The sequence below is a fragment of the Triticum dicoccoides genome, chromosome 1A (genome assembly GCF_002162155.2).
Source record: "Triticum dicoccoides isolate Atlit2015 ecotype Zavitan chromosome 1A, WEW_v2.0, whole genome shotgun sequence".
Taxonomy (NCBI): domain Eukaryota; kingdom Viridiplantae; phylum Streptophyta; class Magnoliopsida; order Poales; family Poaceae; genus Triticum; species Triticum dicoccoides.
Genome location: NC_041380.1, coordinates 570013917 through 570036196, shown reverse-complemented (window position 1 = coordinate 570036196; position 22280 = coordinate 570013917). Strand labels below are relative to the sequence as shown.

At 45.4% G+C, this 22280-nt stretch overlaps 1 protein-coding gene across 1 annotated transcript; it reads left to right on the top strand.

The window, feature by feature from the left end:
• The first annotated feature begins 16888 nt into the window (after window positions 1-16888).
• Window positions 16889-21917, top strand: LOC119291337 (50S ribosomal protein L21, mitochondrial-like). The gene is made up of 5 exons (XM_037570084.1): window positions 16889-17317; window positions 17421-17501; window positions 18249-18350; window positions 21226-21300; window positions 21396-21917. Exons 1-5 carry the CDS (start codon window positions 16904-16906, stop codon window positions 21495-21497), a joined length of 774 nt encoding a protein of 257 aa, XP_037425981.1. The 5' UTR covers window positions 16889-16903; the 3' UTR covers window positions 21498-21917.
• The last annotated feature ends 363 nt before the right edge of the window (window positions 21918-22280 follow it).

The following is a 22280-nucleotide window of genomic DNA, read 5'->3' as shown; positions in this document are numbered from 1 at the left end:
CATTGTTTTATATATCGGTGCTTAGTGGATACTGTGAAGTTGAACTTCCACTTAGAAATTTATGCTACACTAGATCACAACTTGAATAGTGGACTATGCCTTGAACTACAAGTTTTCTGTGAAACTAGTTTCACACAAATTCTTGACTGATACTGGGCTGCCGCAAGGCTTCCCCGCGGGTGGAGCGTATATGTCATACTCCAGGGCCTTTCATGAATTTATTAGAGAACACCCAATTCTCACAGACTGCGACGTTAACAGTCAAATTCATATAGGTGTGTTCCTCAGAAGATGTTCTGCAGGACAACATCTCTGCTTACCCGAATAAGCCACTTGGAACACATTAAGATAAGTATCAACCTACCATGCAGATCAGGAGAGTATTGCATCTTCACGGAGTGGGATAATTAATATAGGGATACTCTCCTCCCAGCTGACCAATAGCTTGTCTCCCACTTCTACTTCACGGGATCTCCGATCACATAGAGTGGTTTACCACTATGGACAACTCATGCGGTGGGTCTCAAACCCATCTCCATTGATGCATTATCTATCACATTACGTGATAGACCCTTTGTGAAGGGATCTGCCAAGTTTTTCGACGTTTGGATATAATCCAACGTAATAACTCCGGAGTTCCTCAATTTTCTGACAGATTTTAGTCTCCTCTTCACATGCCTTGAGGACTTCATATTGTCCTTAGAACTGTTTATCTTGACGATCATAGTTTGATTATCACAGTTCATCAGGATAGGGGGGATTGGTTTTTCGACCATAGGTAAGTCCATCAAGAGTTCACGAAGCCACTCTGCTTCAACAGTGGCAGTGTCTAGTGCTGTGAGTTCTGCTTCCATAGTTGACCTCGTTAAGATGGTCTGCTTGCAAGACTTCCAGGAAACAGCGCCACCACCAAGTGAAAAAACATAACCACTTGTGGCCTTAATCTCATCAGCATCAGATATCCAGTTTGAGTCACTATAACCCTCCAGTACCCTTGGATACCCAGTGTAGTGAATCCCATAGCTCGCGGTGCCTTTCAAATAGCGCATAACTCTCTCAAGCGCATGCCAATGATCATCTCCCGGTTTTGACACAAACCGACTCAGCTTGCTCACAGCAAAAGAGATGTCAGGCCTCGTGGCACTCGCCAAATACATAAGCAAGCCAATAATCTGAGAATACCTCAGTTGATCTCTAGCAATCCATTGATTCTTTCGAAGCAACACACTAGCATCATATGGAGTTGGAGAAGGCGTGCAGTCGCTATACCCAAAACGACTCAAGACCTTTTCCACATAATGAGACTGAAGTAGTGTGATCCCACCATTCTCATCTCTCAACAGCTTGATGTTTAAGATAACATCAGCTACTCCTAGATCCTTCATATCAAAACAGCGAGATAAGAAATCCTTAACCTCCTTGATTAAATCAAGTTTGGTTCCAAAGATCAATATGTCGTCGACATACAGACAAAGAATAACTCCTTCGCCCCCACCATAGCGATAGTACACGCACTTGTCACCATCGTTTACTACAAAGCCGGCAGCAGTTAATGTTCTTTCAAACTTCTCATGCCACTCCTTAGGAGCTTGTTTAAGGCCATATAAAGACTTTAATAACTTGCACACCTTTCCTTCTTGACCAGGTACTACAAAACCATCTGGCTGATCCATGTAAATTTCCTCCTTCAACTCTCCACTGAGGAAAGCTGTCTTAACGTCCATTTGATGAACGAGAAGACCATGTGAGGCAGCCAGTGATAGTAGCACCCGAATTGTGGTCAGTCTAGGCACGGGTGAGTAAGTATCAAAGAAGTCTTCACCTTCTTTCTGGGTATAACCCTTGGCCACAAGCCGTGCCTTGTACTTTTCAATCGCACCATCAGGTCTAAGCTTCTTCTTGAACACCCACTTACATCCTACAGGTTTGCACCCATAAGTACGGTCAGTGATCTCCCAGGTACCGTTAGCTAAGATGGAATCCATCTCGCTACGTACAGCTTCCTTCCAGTAGTCAGCATCAGGAGATGCATAGACTTCTGAAATAGTCCTGGGTGTGTCATCCACGAGGTACACAATGAAATCATCACCAAAAGACTTTGCAGTCCTCTGTCTCTTACTCCTCATAGGAGTTCCATTGTTACCCTCAACAGGATTCTCAACGTGTTCCACCGCAATGGTGGGTTCAGGAATTACAGTGAATTCCTCACTAGATGGAGTAGGTATCTCCTGATTTGATGAACTCGACATATCCTTCATAGGAAATATGTCCTCAAAGAAAGTTGCATCATTTGATTCCATAATCGTACCAACATGCATGTCAGATACCTCAAATTTTATTATCAAAAATCTATAGCCGATGCTATGAAAAGCATTGCCCAGAAGAACACAATCCACGGTTTTTGGTCCAAGCTTGCGCTTCTTGGGAATTGGTATATTGACTTTCGCCAAACAACCCCAAGTACGTAGGTAAGAGAGTTTCAACCTTTTCCTTTCCCATTCCTCAAATGGAGTCATCGTCTTATGCTTTGTGGGAACTCGGTTTAGGACATGATACGCAGTCATTAGCGCCTCCCCCCACCATTCCTTGGATAGACCCGAAGTGTCTAACATGGTGTTAACCATATCAGTTAGAGTTCGGTTCTTTCTTTCGGCTACCCCATTTGACTGGGGTGAGTAGGGAGGCGTCCTCTCATGGATTATACCATGTTCCGCACAAAACAGATCAAATTCATTGGAAAAATATTCTCCACCATGATCGGACCTAAGCCGTTTAATTTTTCGATCAAGTTGGTTCTCTGCCTCAGCTTTATAGTTTTTAAAGAAAGTCAAAGCCTCATCTTTTGATTTCAGAAGATACACATAACAATATCTAGTGGAGTCGTCAATCAACATCATGAAGTATCTCTTTCCACCTTTTGTCAACACACCATTCATCTCACAAAGATCAGAATGTATAGGCTCAAGTGGCGCCAAGTCTCTTGCCTCTGCAGTCTTATGGGACTTGCGAGGTTGCTTAGCTTGCACACATACTTGGCACTTGGAGCCTTTGACAGTAGAGATTTTTGGAATTAAATTCATATTGGCTAACCGCGTCATGCAACCAAAGTTAATATGACAGAGTCGTGAATGCCAAATATCAGACTCATTATTGTGGAAACATTATTAATAACTTTAGTGCAAATATCTGACAAAGATAGGCGGAACAAGCCTCCGCACTCATAACCTTTTCCAACAAATTGTCCACACTTAGAGATTACAACTTTATTGGATTCGAAAACCAACTTAAAACCATCTCGACATAAACGGGAACCGCTAACGAGATTTTTATTGATGGACGGCACATGATGAACGTTCTTCAGACGCACAGTCTTCCCCGAAGTAAACTTCAGATCGACCGTAGCAACACCTCGAACGATGGCATGTGACCCGTTCCCCATCAGCACGGGTGAAGTCCCTGTTGCCTGGTAAGAAGAAAACGTGGAGGCGTCAGCACAAACATGTACATTGGCACCGGTGTCAATTAACCAATCAGGGGATTGAAATACTGAAAGGATGGTAGGAAAAATACCGTACCCTGATTCCTTCATATCAGTATCACCGATGACAACATTAGCAGACTTGCCGCTCTTCTCATGTTCGCGCTCCTCAAAGCGGTTAGGACACTTCGGAGCCCAATGATTAGGATCACCGCAGACATGGCAAAGTCCCTTCCCCTTCTTATGAGAATTCTTCTTAAAGTTGGTAGAATGTGATGGCTTGTTCTTTGTATCAAACTTGCCTTTGCCCTGAGTGTTGTTCTTATTGTTTTTGAACTTGTTGGGCTGGGAGTTCTTATTCTGTACCATGTGGGCACTAGAACCTCCCTCAGCAACTCGAGCACGTGTGTCCTTTGCTCTCGCCTTCTCTTCAACATCAAGAGTACCAATGAGATCTGCAACGGAAAACTCCTGTCTCTTGTGTTTCAGGGAAGTAGCAAAATTGTTCCATGAAGGTGGAAGCTTGGCAATGATGCCTCCCCCAAAAAATTTGTCCGGCAACACACACTTGAAGTACTCAAGTTCTTTTGCGAGCAACTGTATCTCATGAGCCTGCTGTACAACAGGGCGCTCATCAGTCATCTTGTAGTCATAGAATTGCTCCATGACGTACAACTCGCTGCCGACGTCCGAGGCACCAAACTTGGCCTCGAGCGCAGCCCACATGTCCTTGCCGTTGTCAAACGACATATACGAATCCACAATGGAGTCATCAAGAACACTCAGAAGAGCGCCTTTAAAGAGGGTATCGATCTTCTCAAAAGCTTCCAGCTGTGCTGGATTAAGATCGCCCTTAGGCTTGCCCTTGGTGGCATCATAGCAGCCCATGGTATGAAACCAGTAGACTGCTCTCGTGCGCCACCTCTTATATTGCGCCCCCTTAAAGGCAGGCGGCTTCAGATGCGCAGCAAAACCACTCGAAGTAAATTGCCTATAATCAGGTTTTTGGATTGTTGGAAATATGAGCAAATTACTACGAGATTTAATCCGAATAAACAGAAGATAAATCATGACCACAGCAGCAGAGATTAAACTAATCATGCGAACTAGCATAGCAGATGAACATATCACATCTAGGGCACATACTAGAAGCATCAATTCTACCACGATCTCGAACAGGAAGGATAGAATCACATACGGTGCAGCGGGTGCAGCACCGCCGGCATTGACGTTGTCGCCCATGTCATCGAGGACGAGGTTGCCGAGGTCGGGGAAGAAGTCGTCGTTCGCGAAGTCGTCGCTGCCAGCAGTCGCGCGAGTGCGCTCCCCAAAAACCTGATCGCCCCTCTCCCGTACAGGATCACGAGAGGCGGGGTTCCGGAGGCCTGCTGTCCCTTCTCGCGGTGCACGCCGGAAGGAGGGATGGAGAAGACTTGCTTGGCGGCGCAATGATCTGGAACGGTGGTGAGAAACCATACGAAGCAGCGGCGGCTAGGGTAGACGTCTGCCTGACTATATAGTGCGGGCCGGGTAGGTCGTGGGAGTAAACCCCACGTCCGAGTCGTCACGATCCAAAAGAATCGGAAACGGTTCAGTAATTAACTCGTCCGTTAATTATTAATTAATGACTCATTAATTTTCCCTTGCAGCAAAAATATAGACAACGTGCATAGCTCTGTCCTCGGCTCGGCTCAATCCCGCAACCCGCGGCACGTCGTGACGAGGCGTGGCGTGGCGTGGCGTGGCGAGGCGAGCGAGGAGGAGGAGCGCGCGTGTAGGTCTCCTCTTCTCATGCTCATACAAGTGGTAGAAGAGCTCACCTTATAAAGAGGTGCAACTCTCTCTCAACTTCCGGGGTGGGACTAAACTTTAGCCTCACTCACTCCACTCACATGTGTGCATGAATGGGCCAAGAGAATTTCAGAATTTTAGTTGGGCTTTGGGCCAAAGGCCTACTAGCAAAATTCCAACAATCCCCCACAAAGTCTCATTGGCACATCTCATCATTTAGTTCCAAAACATTGTTTTATATATCGGTGCTTAGTGGATACTGTGAAGTTGAACTTCCACTTAGAAATTGATGCTACACTAGATCACAACTTGAATAGTGGACTATGCCTTGAACTACAAGTTTTCTGTGAAACTAGTTTCACACAAATTGTGGACCGATACTGGGCTTCCGCAAGGCTTCCCCGCGGGTGGAGCGTATACGTCATACTCCAGGGCCTTTCATGAATTTATTAGAGAACACCCAATTCTCACAGACTGCGACATTAATAGTCAAATTCATATAGGTGTGTTCCTCAGAATATGTTCTGCAGGACAACATCTCTTCTTACCCGAATAAGCCACTTGGAACACATTAAGATAAGTATCAACCTGCCATGCAGATAGGAGAGTATTGCATCTTCACGGAGTGGGATAATTAATATAGGGATACTCTCCTCCCAGCTGACCAACAGCTTGTCTCCCACTTCTACTTCACGGGATCTCCGATCACATAGAGTGGTTTACCACTATGGACAACTCATGCGGTGGGTCTCAAACCCATCTCTATCGATGCATTATCTATCACATTACGTGATAGACCCTTTGTGAAGGGATCTGCCAAGTTTTTCGACGTTTGGATATAATCCAACGTAATAACTCCGGAGTTCCTCAATTTTCTGACAGATTTTAGTCTCCTCTTCACATGCCTTGAGGACTTCATATTGTCCTTAGAACTGTTTATCTTGACGATCACAGTTTGATTATCACAGTTCATCGGGATAGGGGGTATTGGTTTTTCAACCATAGGTAAGTCCATCAAGAGTTCACGAAGCCACTCTGCTTCAACAGTGGCAGTGTCTAGTGCTGTGAGTTCTGCTTCCATAGTTGACCTCGTTAAGATGGTCTGCTTGCAAGACTTCCAGGAAACAGCGCCACCACCAAGTGAAAAAACATAACCACTTGTGGCCTTAATCTCATCAGCATCAGATATCCAGTTTGAGTCACTATAACCCTCCAGTACCCTTGGATACCCGGTGTAGTGAATCCCATAGCTCGCGGTGCCTTTCAAATAGCGCATAACTCTCTCAAGCGCATGCCAATGATCATCTCCCGGTTTTGACACAAACCGACTCAGCTTGCTCACAGCAAAAGAGATGTCAGGCCTCGTGGCACTCGCCAAATACATAAGCGAGCCAATAATCTGAGAATACCTCAGTTGATCTCTAGCAATCCATTGATTCTTTCGAAGCAACACACTAGCATCATATGGAGTTGGAGAAGGCGTGCAGTCGCTATACCCAAAACGACTCAAGACCTTTTCCACATAATGAGACTGAAGTAGTGTGATCCCACCATTCTCATCTCTCAACATCTTGATGTTTAAGATAACATCAGCTACTCCTAGATCCTTCATATCAAAACAGCGAGATAAGAAATCCTTAACCTCCTTGGTTAAATCAAGTTTGGTTCCAAAGATCAATATGTCGTCGACATACAGACAAAGAATAACTCCTTCGCCCCCACCATAGCGATAGTACACGCACTTGTCACCATCGTTTACTACAAAGCCGGCAGCAGTTAATGTTCTTTCGAACTTCTCATGCCACTCCTTAGGAGCTTGTTTAAGGCCATATAAAGACTTTAATAACTTGCACACCTTTCCTTCTTGACCAGGTACTACAAAACCATCTGGCTGATCCATGCAAATTTCCTCCTTCAACTCTCCATTGAGGAAAGCCGTCTTAACGTCCATTTGATGAACGAGAAGACCATGTGAGGCAGCCAGTGATAGTAGCACCCGAATTGTGGTCAGTCTAGGCACGGGTGAGTAAGTATCAAAGAAGTCTTCAACTTCTTTCTGGGTATAACCCTTGGCCACAAGTCGTGCCTTGTACTTTTCAATCGCACCATCAGGTCTAAGCTTCTTCTTGAACACCCACTTACATCCTACAGGTTTGCACCCATAAGGACGGTCAGTGATCTCCCAGGTACCATTAGCTAAGATGGAATCCATCTCGCTACGTACAGCTTCCTTCCAGTAGTCAGCATCAGGAGATGCATAGACTTCTGAAATAGTCCTGGGTGTGTCATCCACGAGGTGCACAATGAAATCATCACCAAAAGACTTTGCTGTCATTTGTCTCTTACTCCTCATAGGAGTTCCATTATTACCCTCAACAGGATTCTCAACGTGTTCCATTGCAATGGCGGGTTCAGGAATTACAGTGAATTCCTCACTAGATGGAGTAGGTATCTCCTGATTTGATGAGCTCGACATATCCTTCATAGGAAATATGTCCTCAAAGAAAGTTGCATCATTTGATTCCATAATTGTACCAACATGCATGTCGGATACCTCGGATTTTATTATCAAAAATCTATAGCCGATGCTATGAAAAGCATAGCCCAGAAGAACACAATCCACGGTTTTTGGTCCAAGCTTGCGCTTCTTGGGAATTGGTATATTGACTTTCGCCAAACAACCCCAAGTACGTAGGTAAGAGAGTTTCAACCTTTTCCTTTCCCATTCCTCAAATGGAGTCATGGTCTTATGCTTTGTGGGAACTCGGTTTAGGACATGACACGCAGTCATTAGCGCCTCCCCCCACCATTCCTTGGATAGACCCGAAGTGTCTAACATGGTGTTAACCATATCAGTTAGAGTTCGGTTCTTTCTTTCAGCTACCCCATTTGACTGGGGTGAGTAGGGAGGCGTCCTCTCATGGATTATACCATGTTCCGCACAAAACAGATCAAATTCATTGGAAAAATACTCTCCACCATGATCGGACCTAAGCCGTTTAATTTTTCGATCAAGTTGGTTCTCTGCCTCAGCTTTATAGTTTTTAAAGAAAGTCAAAGCCTCATCTTTTGATTTCAGAAGATACACATAACAATATCTAGTGGAGTCGTCAATCAACGTCATGAAGTATCTCTTTCCACCTTTTGTCAACACGCCATTCATCTCACAAAGATCAGAATGTATAAGCTCAAGTGGCGCCAAGTCTCTTGCCTCTGCAGTCTTATGGGACTTGCGAGGTTGCTTAGCTTGCACACATACTTGGCACTTGGAGCCTTTGACAGTAGAGATTTTCGGAATTAAATTCATATTGGCTAACCGCGTCATGCAACCAAAGTTAATATGACAGAGTCATGAATGCCACATATCATACTCATTATTGTGGAAACATTATTAATAACTTTAGTGCAAATATCTGACAAAGATAGGCGGAACAAGCCTCCGCACTCATAGCCTTTTCCAACAAATTGTCCACACTTAGAGATTACAACTTTATTGGATTCGAAAACCAACTTAAAACCATCTCGACATAAACGGGAACCGCTAACGAGATTTTTATTGATGGACGGCACATGATGAACGTTCTTCAGACGCACAGTCTTCCCCGAAGTAAACTTCAGATCGACCGTACCAACACCTCGAACGATGGCATGTGACCCATTCCCCATCAGCACGGGTGAAGTCCCTATTGCCTGGTAAGAAGAAAACATGGAGGCGTCAGCACAAACATGTACATTGGCACCGGTGTCAATTAACCAATCGGGAGATTGAAATACTGAAAGGATGGTAGGAAAAATACCGTACCCTGATTCCTTCATATCAGTATCACCGATGACAACATTAGCAGACTTGCCGCTCTTCTCATGTTCGCGCTCCTCAAAGCGGTTAGGACACTTCGGAGCCTAGTGATTAGGATCACCGCAGACATGGCAAAGTCCCTTCCCCTTCTTATGAGAATTCTTCTTAAAGTTGGTAGAATGTGATGGCTTGTTCTTTGTATCAAACTTGCCTTTGCCCTGAGTGTTGTTCTTATTGTTTTTGAACTTGTTGGGCTGGGAGTTCTTCTTCTGTACCATGTGGGCACTAGAACCTCCCTCAGCAACTCGAGCACGTGTGTCATTTGCCCTCGCCTTCTCTTCAACATCAAAAGTACCAATGAGATCTGCAACGGAGAACTCCTGTCTCTTGTGTTTCAGGGAAGTAGCAAAATTGTTCCATGAAGGTGGAAGCTTGGCAATGATGCCTCCCGCAACAAATTTGTCCGGCAACACACACTTGAAGTACTCAAGTTCTTTTGCGAGTGACTGTATCTCATGAGCCTGCTGTACAATAGGGCGCTCATCAGTCATCTTGTAGTCATAGAATTGCTCCATGACGTACAACTCGCTGCCGGCGTCCGAGGCACCAAACTTGGCCTCGAGCGCAGCCCACATGTCCTTGCCGTTGTCAAACGACATATACGAATCCACAATGGAGTCATCAAGAACACTCAGAAGAGCGCCTTTAAAGAGGGTATCGATCTTCTCAAAAGCTTCCAGCTGTGCTGGATTAAGATCGCCCTCAGGCTTGCCCTTGGTGGCATCATAGCAGCCCATGGTATGAAACCAGTAGACTGCTCTCGTGCGCCACCTCTTATATTGCGCCCCCTTAAAGGCAGGCGGCTTCAGATGCGCAGCAAAACTACTCGGAGTAAATTGCCTATAATCAGGTTTTTGGATTGTTGGAAATATGAGCAAATTACTACGAGATTTAATCCGAATAAACAGAAGATAAATCATGACCACAGCAGCAGAGATTAAACTAATCATGCGAACTAGCATAGCAGATGAACATATCACATCTAGGGCACATACTAGAAGCATGAATTCTACCACGATCTCGAATAGGAAGGATAGAATCACATACGGTGCAGCGGGTGCAGCATCGCCGGCGTTGACGTTGTCGCCCATGTCGTCGAGGACGAGGTTGCCGAGGTCGGGGAAGAAGTCTTCGTTCGCGAAGTCGTCGCTGCCAGCAGTCGCGCGAGTGCGCTCCCCCAAAACCTGATCGCCCCTCTCCCGTACAGGATCACGAGAGGCGGGCTTCCGGAGGCCTGCTGTCCCTTCTCGTGGTGCACGCTGGAAGGAGGGGTGGAGAAGACTTGCTTGGCGGCGCAATGATCTGGAACGGTGGTGAAAAACCATACGAAGCAGCGGCGGCTAGGGTAGACGTCTGCCTGACTATATAGTGCGGGCCGGGTAGGTCGTGGGAGTAAACCCCACGTCCTAGTCGTCACGATCCAAAAGAATCGAAAACGGTTCAGTAATTAACGCGTCCGTTAATTATTAATTAATGACTCATTAATTTTCCCTTGCAGCAAAAATATAGACAACGTGCATAGCTCTGTCCTCGGCTTGGCTCAATCCCGCAACCCGCGGCACGTCGTGACGAGGCGTGGCGTGGCGTGGCGAGGCGAGCGAGGAGGAGGAGCGCGCGTGTAGGTCTCCTCTTCTCATGCTCATACAAGTGGTAGAAGAGCTCACCTTATAAAGAGGTGCAACTCTCTCTCAACTTCCGGGGTGGGACTAAACTTTAGCCTCACTCACTCCACTCACATGTGTGCATGAATGGGCCAAGAGAATTTCAGAATTTTAGTTGGGCTTTGGGCCAAAGGCCTACTAGCAAAATTCCAACAATCCCCCACAAAGTCTCATTGGCACATCTCATCATTTAGTTCCAAAACATTGTTTTATATATCTGTGCTTAGTGGATACTGTGAAGTTGAACTTCCACTTAGAAATTTATGCTACACTAGATCACAACTTGAATAGTGGACTATGCCTTGAACTACAAGTTTTCTGTGAAACTAGTTTCACACAAATTCTTGACCGATACTGGGCTGCCGCAAGGCTTCCCCGCGGGTGGAGCGTATACGTCATACTCCAGGGCCTTTCATGAATTTATTAGAGAACACCCAATTCTCACAGATTGCGACGTTAACAGTCAAATTCATATAGGTGTGTTCCTCAGAATATGTTCTGCAGGACAACATCTCTGCTTACCCGAATAAGCCACTTGGAACACATTAAGATAAGTATCAACCTGCCATGCAGATCAGGAGAGTATTGCATCTTCATGGAGTGGGATAATTAATATAGGGATACTCTCCTCCCAGCTGACCAACAGCTTGTCTCCCACTTCTACTTCACGGGATCTCCGATCACATAGAGTGGTTTACCACTATGGACAACTCATGCGGTGGGTCTCAAACCCATCTCCATCGATGCATTATCTATCACATTACGTGATAGACCCTTTGTGAAGGGATCTGCCAAGTTTTTCGACGTTTGGATATAATCCAACGTAATAACTCCGGAGTTCCTCAATTTTCTGACAGATTTTAGTCTCCTCTTCACATGCCTTGAGAACTTCATATTGTCCTTAGAACTGTTTATCTTGACGATCACAGTTTGATTATCACAGTTCATCGGGATAGGGGGTATTGGTTTTTCAACCATAGGTAAGTCCATCAAGAGTTCACGAAGCCACTCTGCTTCAACAGTGGCAGTGTCTAGTGCTGTGAGTTCTGCTTCCATAGTTGACCTCATTAAGATGATCTCCTTTCAAGACTTCCAGGAAACAGCGCCACCACCAAGTGAAAAAACATAACCACTTGTGGCCTTAATCTCATCATCATCAGATATCCAGTTTGAGTCACTATAACCCTCCAGTACCCTTGGATACCTGGTGTAGTGAATCCCATAGCTCGCGGTGCCTTTCAAATAGCGCATAACTCTCTCAAGCGCATGCCAATGATCATCTCCCGGTTTTGACACAAACCGACTCAGCTTGCTCACAGCAAAAGAGATGTCAGGCCTCGTGGCACTCGCCAAATACATAAGCGAGCCAATAATCTGAGAATACCTCAGTTGATCTCTAGCAATCCGTTGATTCTTTCGAAGCAACACACTAGCATCATATGGAGTTGGAGAAGGCGTGTAGTCTCTATACCCAAAACGACTCAAGACCTTTTCCACATAATGAGACCGAAGCAGTGTGATCCCACCATTCTCATCTCTCAACAGCTTGATGTTTAAGATAACATCAGCTACTCCTAGATCCTTCATCTCAAAACAGCAAGATAAGAAATCCTTAACCTCCTTGATTAAATCAAGTTTTGTTCCAAAGATCAATATGTCGTCGACATACAGACAAAGAATAACTCCTTCGCCCCCACCATAGCGATAGTACACGCACTTGTCACCATCGTTTACTACAAAGCCGGCAGCAGTTAATGTTCTTTCGAACTTCTCATGCCACTCCTTAGGAGCTTGTTTAAGGCCATATAAAGACTTTAATAACTTGCACACCTTTCCTTCTTGACCAGGTACTACAAAACCATCTGGCTGATCCATGTAAATTTCCTCCTTCAACTCTCCATTGAGGAAACCATCTTAACGTCCATTTGATGAACGAGAAGACCATGTGAGGCAGCCAGTGATAGTAGCACCCGAATTGTGGTCAGTCTAGGCACGGGTGAGTAAGTATCAAAGAAGTCTTCACCTTCTTTCTGGGTATAACCCTTGGCCACAAGCCGTGCCTTGTACTTTTCAATCGCACCATCAGGTCTAAGCTTCTTCTTGAACACCCACTTACATCCTACAGGTTTGCACCCATAAGGACGGTCAGTGATCTCCCAGGTACCGTTAGCTAAGATGGAATCCGTCTCGCTACGTACAGCTTCCTTCCAGTAGTCAGCATCAGGAGATGCATAGACTTCTGAAATAGTCCTGGGTGTGTCATCCACGAGGTACACAATGAAATCATCACCAAAAGACTTTGCAGTCCTCTGTCTCTTACTCCTGATAGGAGTTCCATTGTTACCCTCAACAGGGTTCTCAACGTGTTCCATCGCAATGGTGGGTTCAGGAATTACAGTGAATTCCTCACTAGATGGAGTAGGTATCTCCTGATTTGATGAACTCGACATATCCTTCATAGGAAATATGTCCTCAAAGAAAGTTGCATCATTTGATTCCATAATCGTACCAACATGCATGTCGGATACCTCAGATTTTATTATCAAAAATCTATAGCCGATGCTATGAAAAGCATAGCACAGAAGAACACAATCCACGGTTTTTGGTCCAAGCTTGCGCTTCTTGGGAATTGGTATATTGACTTTCGCCAAACAACCCCAAGTACGTAGGTAAGAGAGTTTCAACCTTTTCCTTTCCCATTCCTCAAATGGAGTCATGGTCTTATGCTTTGTGGGAACTCGGTTTAGGACATGACACGCAGTCATTAGCGCCTCCCCCCACCATTCCTTGGATAGACCCGAAGTGTCTAACATGGTGTTAACCATATCAGTTAGAGTTCGGTTCTTTCTTTCGGCTACCCCATTTGACTGGGGTGAGTAGGGAGGCGTCCTCTCATGGATTATACCATGTTCCGCACAAAACAGATCAAATTCATTGGAAAAATACTCTTCACCACGATCGGACCTAAGCCGTTTAATTTTTCGATCAAGTTGGTTCTCTGCCTCAGCTTTATAGTTTTTAAAGAAAGTCAAAGCCTCATCTTTTGATTTCAGAAGATACACATAACAATATCTAGTGGAGTCGTCAATCAACATCATGAAGTATCTCTTTCCACCTTTTGTCAACACGCCATTCATCTCATAAAGATCAGAATGTATAAGCTCAAGTGGCGCCAAGTCTCTTGCCTCTGCAGTCTTATGGGACTTGCGAGGTTGCTTAGCTTGTACACATACTTGGCACTTGGAGCCTTTGACAGTAGAGATTTTCGGAATTAAATTCATATTGGCTAACCGCGTCATGCAACCAAAGTTAATATGACAGAGTCGTGAATGCCAAATATCAGACTCATTATTGTGGAAACATTATTAATAACTTTAGTGCAAATATCTGACAAAGATAGGCGGAACAAGCCTCCGCACTCATAGCCTTTTCCAACAAATTGTCCACACTTAGAGATTACAACTTTATTGGATTCGAAAACCAACTTAAAACGATCTCGTCATAAACGGGAACCGCTAACGAGATTTTTATTGATGGACGGCACATGATGAACGTTCTTCAGACGCACAGTCTTCCCCGAAGTAAACTTCAGATCGACCGTACCAACACCTCGAACGATGGCATGTGACCCGTTCCCCATCAGCACGGGTGAAGTCCCTGTTGCCTGGTAAGAAGAAAACATGGAGGCGTCAGCACAAACATGTACATTGGCACCGGTGTCAATTAACCAATCGGGGGATTGAAATACTGAAAGGATGGTAGGAAAAATACCGTACACTGATTCCTTCATATCAGTATCACCGATGACAACATTAGCAGACTTGCCGCTCTTCTCATGTTCGCGCTCCTCAAAGCGGTTAGGACACTTCGGAGCCCAGTGATTAGGATCACCGCAGACATGGCAAAGTCCCTTCCCCTTCTTACGAGAATTCTTCTTAAAGTTGGTAGAATGTGATGGCTTGTTCTTTGTATCAAACTTGCCTTTGCCCTGAGTGTTGTTCTTATTGTTTTTGAACTTGTTGGGCTGGGAGTTCTTCTTCTGTACCATGTGGGCACTAGAACCTCCCTCAGCAACTCGAGCACGTGTGTCCTTTTCTCTCGCCTTCTCTTCAACATCAAGAGTACCAATGAGATCTGCAACGGAAAACTCCTGTCTCTTGTGTTTCAGGGAAGTAGCAAAATTGTTCCATGAAGGTGGAAGCTTGGCAATGATGCCTCCCGCAACAAATTTGTCCGGCAACACACACTTGAAGTACTCAAGTTCTTTTGCGAGCGACTGTATCTCATGAGACGCTGTACAACAGGGCACTCATCAGTCATCTTGTAGTCATAGAATTGCTCCATGACGTACAACTCGTTGCCGGCATCCGAGGCACCAAACTTGGCCTCGAGCGCAGCCCACATGTCCTTGCCGTTGTCAAACGACATATACGAATCCACAATGGAGTCATCAAGAACACTCAGAAGAGCGCCTTTAAAGAGGGTATCGATCTTCTCAAAAGCTTCCAGCTGTGCTGGATTAAGATCGCCCTCAGGCTTGCCCTTGGTGGCATCATAGCAGCCCATGGTCTGAAACGAGTAGACTGCTCATGCGCCACCTCTTATATTGCGTCCCCTTAAAGGCAGGCGGCTTCAGATGCGCAGCAAAACCACTCGAAGTAAATTGCCTATAATCAGGTTTTTGGATTGTTAGAAATATGAGCAAATTACTACGAGATTTAATCCGAATAAACAGAAGATAAATCATGACCACAGCAGCAGAGATTAAACTAATCATGCGAACTAGCATAACAGATGAACATATCACATCTAGGGCACATACTAGAAGCATGAATTCTACCACGATCTCGAACAGGAAGGATAGAATCACATATGGTGCAGCGGGTGCAGCACCGCCGGCGTTGACGTTGTCGCCCATGTCGTCGAGGACGAGGTTGCCGAGGTCGGGGAAGAAGTCGTCGTTCGCGAAGTCGTCGCTGCCAGCAGTTGCGCGAGTGCGCTCCTCAAAAACCTGATCGCCCCTCTCCCGTACAGGATCACGAGAGGCGGGGTTCCGGAGGCCTGTTGTCCCTTCTCGCGGTGCACGCCGAAAGGAGGGATGGAGAAGACTTGCTTGGCGGCGCAATGATCTGGAACGGTGGTGAGAAACCATACGAAGCAGCGGCGGTTAGGGTAGACGTCTGCCTGACTATATAGTGCGGGCCGGGTAGGTCGTGGGAGTAAACCCCACGTCCGAGTCGTCACGATCCAAAAAAATCGGAAATTTTTCCCTTGCAGCAAAAATATAGACAACGTACATAGCTCTGTCCTCGGCTCGGCTCAATCCCGCAACCCGCGGCACGTCGTGACGAGGCGTGGCGTGGCGTGGCGTGGCGAGGCGAGCGAGGAGGAGGAGCGCGCGTGTAGGTCTTCTCTTCTCATGCTCATACAAGTAGTAGAAGAGCTCACCTTATAAAGAGGTGCAACTCTCTCTCAGCTTCCGGGTGAGACTAACCTTTAGCCTCACTCACTCCACTCACATGTGTGCATGAATGGGCCAAGAGAATTTCAAAATTTTAGTTGGGCTTTGGGCCAAAGGCCTACTAGCAAAAATTCCAACATCAAGCAGGAACATAAACTTGACTACCTTCTGAATAATGATGCTCTTGCTTTACTGCTGTTACGCCATCTCTCCTTCAGCCGTGTGGCAAAGCCTCATCAAAACTGCTTGGTCTCCATCTCCACTCTCCCCTCCTCGCCGACTCTCTTTTATCCGAGATGTAGCCACGGAGAATTGAGAATACACACATAACATGCGTATTTTTGTTCCGGGCTACATATTTCTCTTAATTTTCAAAACTTAGGTCAGGAATTTCATAAACCGAATGACAAATCGGTCATGTTACAAATCGTTCGTCTCAAAGCGTATCCCTATCGCCACCAAAAGTACGCCTTCGCCTCTGGATCACGTAGAGCCTCATTTAACCGTTTTCCCCGCGGCCACAGTGAGCAGGCCCCACCGGCAGTGTCACTCCCTCCCCTTAAACCCTCGTCAAAACCGCTTGGCAAAATAAACATTTCCATTTCTACCCTCCCCTCCCCTCCTCGTCTCCTCCCTCCACCGCCGCCGCCGTAGCCATGGCGACGCGGCGATGCCTCCTCCGCCTCCTCACGCGCGGCCTCGCCCCGCACGCCCCGCAGCCCCTCGCGCCGGCCTCGATCGCGGCCCGGACCCTGACCTCCCTGCCCCGGCCCCTCGCCCCCCGCGCCGCCGCCGCCTCGCTCCGGCTCTCCCCCCCGCGCTGCCACTTCGCGACCCGCTCGTCCGACGATGAGGGGGACGACGAGGAGCACTACGAGGACGAGGAGGACGGGAGCGGGGACGAGTGGGGGGAGGGCGACGAGGAGACGCCCGCCGCGAAGCCGCCCAGCGGGAAGACGGAGGAGGAGAAGCTGGCCGAGGCGAACGAGATCGGGTACAAGGTGGTCGGCCCGCTCGGCGCCGACGAGAAGCCCTTCAAGCCCTACGAGCCCGTCTTCGCCGTCGTCCAGGTCAGGCCCGAATCTTGTTCCGTTTTGCGCTTCGGTTCGGCTCCGGTCGGGCCGGGGAGTGGATCTGGTTGGTGACCTGGGTGCGCGTTGCTTGTTCCTGCAGATTGGTTCGCACCAGTTCAAGGTGAGCAATGGCGACTCCATCTTCACGGAGAGGCTCAAGTTCTGCGATGTGAATGACAAGGTAATGTGGCACATTCGCGGAACTATTTCGATTGAATGTTGTTTCCTCAATTCAAGCTGCAACCTATGACCAAGACTAATAGGGTAGCCGCTGTGATTACAAGCTCTCAAGTTGTAGTATGCAGGCCTATCTTCTGTTCATTTGCTGATGGATTATATCACTATGGTCAAACCTCAAAATCTGACCTGATAAGAGAATTTTATGCAATTCATGATTAGTCTTGGTATTGTGTGCCCATTGTTATCTCGGGATATCCCGTAGCACTTTGGTCCGCTTGATTTGACCTATTTATGTTGGGAACTGGAAACTTAAGAGTATTGGTTCAAATTATTCGTTCAATTAAGTATGACTCTAACTTTTATATTCATCTTCCCTCATGGAAGCTGCTTAAAAGGTTGCTGTATAATGTACCAAGAATTGAATTTTAGGCTTGGTGAAGTGTATGGAGTTATGGACTTGTTCAAAACATGACTTGTTGTGATTGACAAGTTGAGTAGAACTATCATTAGGGGCATTCTTATTTTAGTTGCATTAGTGTCACAAGCCACAACTCCTCATCCTTATCATACTTTTCTTAAACCCACCATTTTTCAAACCAAGATGATGGAACAACTGCAGCGAACCAGTGACTAGTTGATAAAATTCTTGTAATGATTCCAGTAGCAAACATAGATCTCTGCTTGCTTGTGCTTCTCATTCCATTGGTAATTCTGCTGATGCTGTTGTCATTTGAATCACTTGGTGCAGTTAGTTTTAAATCGAGTTCTCATGCTTGGCTCACAAGCTCAAACAATAATTGGGAGGCCAATTCTTACTGATGCCACTGTTCATGCTGTCGTCGAAGAGCATGTAAGGATGACACTTCTTTGATCTATCTTTTTTTCTGTCATGTTCATTAGAACGAAGTCCATGGAATGGTTTATGAACTCTGTTTCTTGGAGCAAGTTCGTAAGTGTGTCTGATTAAATGTTACACCTGCATTCTACAAACTATGCACTAGGCAATATGTACGCAGATTTCAGCTTTATCTGAATATCCCTGTCTTAACATATTGCATGCCAGCCTTCTTATTCTCTGCCTAGTTACTGATCTGATCACTGCATTTGAAAGCTGATTTACTCGTCTATTGTGCTACCATCATTAAGACTGGCAATGTGCCAACTAACAGGATTGTTTACACTAAAAAATCTAAATTCTTTTATGTATCCCATTACACCCCCTTGGTTACGTCACCATTAACTGCTGATATTAACATGCTAGTGTTGCAAAGTCCAATTGGATGTCTGTCCAACCTATATACCAATAGGGCACCGCTAGGGATCAGACTACTGATCCCTAGCCTAGCATCAGACCAGCCCAACACCGTAGGATGAGATTGCTTCAACCGTTAGATTAGTATGAGCGTGGGTCTTTTTCTTGGTAGTTTCCTTGTAATCTGCTTCACAGAATTAATTGCTCCCTGAAATCACGGTCAGTCAGAATTTAGATGTGGGTCCACCTTTGTTTCCATGTAATTTTGTTCCTCAAGTGAATCACACCCAAAAATCAAGCAAAGGGAAGACATATAATAATAGCAAATTGATGCAAAATTTTGTTTCAATGCGCTAGAAAATATGCTTCCATAATATTCGTAAACTTGCTATAATACGCTGCTTCCATATATGCTTCCAATATTCGTCCATATAATCACAGGTTTTTCCATACGTGCATGATGCTTCCTTGTATTCCATGTTTGTTTCCATCATATGCTAAATATATGCTTCCAACAGTACAACGCATGCTTCATACTTCATGGTCACATTTTTCTCCAAGCATTATCATTATTTCTTTTATGCTATGACTATGAAGCACGTATGGTTGCGTTTCGAAGCGCAATTTTATTAGCTTGATGCATGAGAAATGTAGTACCGGTTCCACATACTATCGTAAGAAACAAAACACACAGAGTATTTTCCAGGAAACATATCATGTCAAATGTATACTGATGCATTTTATGTCTTTGACAATTGCCGAAGCATGAACAAAATAGTTCAGAAGCATCACCTGTGTAAATAACAAAGCAAACATGTAGATGCTTGAAAAACATGCCACATATGATATGGAAGCACATATTAGATATTAAACTGAAGGAAGCATATACATAGGTAGTTTGAAACTTAATACAAAGAATCTGAAGCATCGCGTCTGTGACAATGAAGCATGCCATTCCCACTATGTAGAGCCAGCGACGTCGAGGAACCAGAGGCGTCGAGGGCAGGAAGCATGAGAGACGATGCCGATCTGAGCAATGTCACCCACCGTTTAGGAGCACCATAGATGCAACGCCCCCGAACAAGAGGCCAATCACATTCTATGTCCCTGCTCCCCGTTGACGTCCTTGCCATCACCGCTGCTACTCACACCAGCCATCTTATCATCATCGTCTCGCTATGGCAGTAGATTCTTCAACCTGTAATGGCAGCCAACATGCACTGGTGGTATTTGGAAATAGTGTTAATTTCATGCTATCTCAAGATAACACAAATAGTAAAGAAAAATAGAAGCATGGCTAGAATGGCGCAAACTCTGTTCAGTGAAGAAGCACGCGAATGATGCATAAGAAGCATGGATATTTGGAAGCGTCATATGTGTGTCATGTTGATACAAAATTAGAAGATATTCATCTCTGATTTGGTGATAAACTGCACAAAGGACATAACAAAATCGACCAAAGAAAAGGGTATGAATACAGTAACACAGAGATGTCAAATCAATACTTGCCACATAAAAATTAGGAATCAACTAGCACTGTATCCAGATGAGATCGTCAGAGGACTCAGTACCTAGGTAGATGAAGATGGTGCTTTTAGAGACCGGGGGGGGGGTGTACCTGCAATGGTCCATCCGTGATTGATTCATTCCCCTCGTTCCCCACCTGAGACGGTGCTGCGGCATGGTGGACTACAGGTCACGAGACCACAACCTGATGGGAGGACTGGGACGCCGAGGGGGGTTGCGAGCTTGCTGGGCGCAGCTACCGTACGAGAGCATGGAACGGTGGACCTAACGGCCACATCGTTCAAGGCCTTCTTCTTGGCAGAGGGACCGGGGCGGCGAGGACATCACGAGCTTGCCGTTCATCTGCGTCAGGGGCATGCGAGAGAAGGGAAGGGGATTAAGCTGGGTCGGGAAGGTGAGATTATTTCGGGGAAGAGAAACTAACGAGGAATTATGGGGGCGAGAAAATAGGCTTCTTGGCGGGTTGGGAGGCCGATTTTGGAGGAATCTGAACCGTGAGAAGAAAAACGCATCGACGTCGCGCGACCGGTCTGACGAAAACATCCTACCAGACTACTGATGAGAAGCGTTTCCGTATGGACCCTTTTTGGTCCCTCTTTTAGGACCTGAACTAATTCATTGGGCACCACATTGGATTGCATTGACCCCCCAAACTATTATAACAGAAATGACATGCTTATTATAAGTTAATGGAAAATATCTAGTGGTTGGCCCTCCTACCTCTGCTACCTTTTCATTTTACTGGCATTATGTACTAAAACATGTATAGCAACACTGATAAGAAGGACGAGTGTCTATGCCCCAACCTTTACTGTTGCAGTCTTGCAGTTAGTACATATACTTCTATAATTACTCAACCAGAGCCCGGTTTTGGTATTACTAGGGTTTTACTGTAAATATATTACTGCACAATTCTGAGGTCATTTCTCTTGACAATCTTTCTTAGGCTCTAGATGCAAAAGTTATTATATTCAAGAAGAAAAGGAGGAAAAATTACCGCCGAACAAGGGGACACCGTCAGGTATTTCATACCGTTTTAGTTTTCAATCATTACATGACATATTGGACATTATCCTTTCGATATGTTCTTCTTACTGTCTGCTGTGACAATTCCAGGAATTGACAAAGCTGAGGATAACCAACATCGAAGGAATAGACAAGTCCTTTATTCAACAAGAAGGAACAGATAAGCCAGAGAGTGCCGCTGTTGCTGCTTAAATTAAGATGGTGAATCAAGGAAGGTTGCTGTTTTGTCTTCATGTCGACAATACCAAGCGATCCTTTGATGCTGGTGTTGGACATTCCTCGATCAGTTCTCCATGCGTGTCTGTTGCCTTTGTTCTGCTTAACTAATTCAAAGATTGAGTCGAAGCTGAAAGCCCTGTCTCTGTATCGTCATTTTAACACATAAGCCTCTCGAGCTATGCCTCTGATGTAATCAGCTCCCGTGTCTTGGATAAGTTTAGAATCTGGATACCCTGGTGTGGATCAGCTCCTGTAGTTTATAGAGCTACACTGATTTTCCATTTTTTTGCTTCCTTCACCATACGCTGTTGAATGTGTTCTGATACACATCGCTGCCATATCCACTGTCTACTCTTCAATGCATAAATAATGAAACTGAAATGTTTTAGTTTCCACCTGGTCCGAGATCGCACGCCGTCTGGGCTTCTGCAGATGTAACTGAAATGTTGTATTTGTAGTCATGCATCAGTTTGACAATCTGGTCTTTCACAAACAATGCACTGTTAGTGCTTATCCTCTATACTTACCAAAGGCGTTTTTCACTGGTAATCGAAAAGCGGGCGAGTTATCCATTCATTCACTCACCAAAGTTGATGCATTGCTAGAGCTTATCCTTTATACATACCAAAGGCATTTTTTACCAGTAATCTGATCATGGTTACTCCATCAGGAGTTATCCATCCATTCACTCAACAAAGTTGAGCATCATTCCACAGTAGAGAGTAGATCCGTTTTGATCCTGAAGGCGCAGCAGCC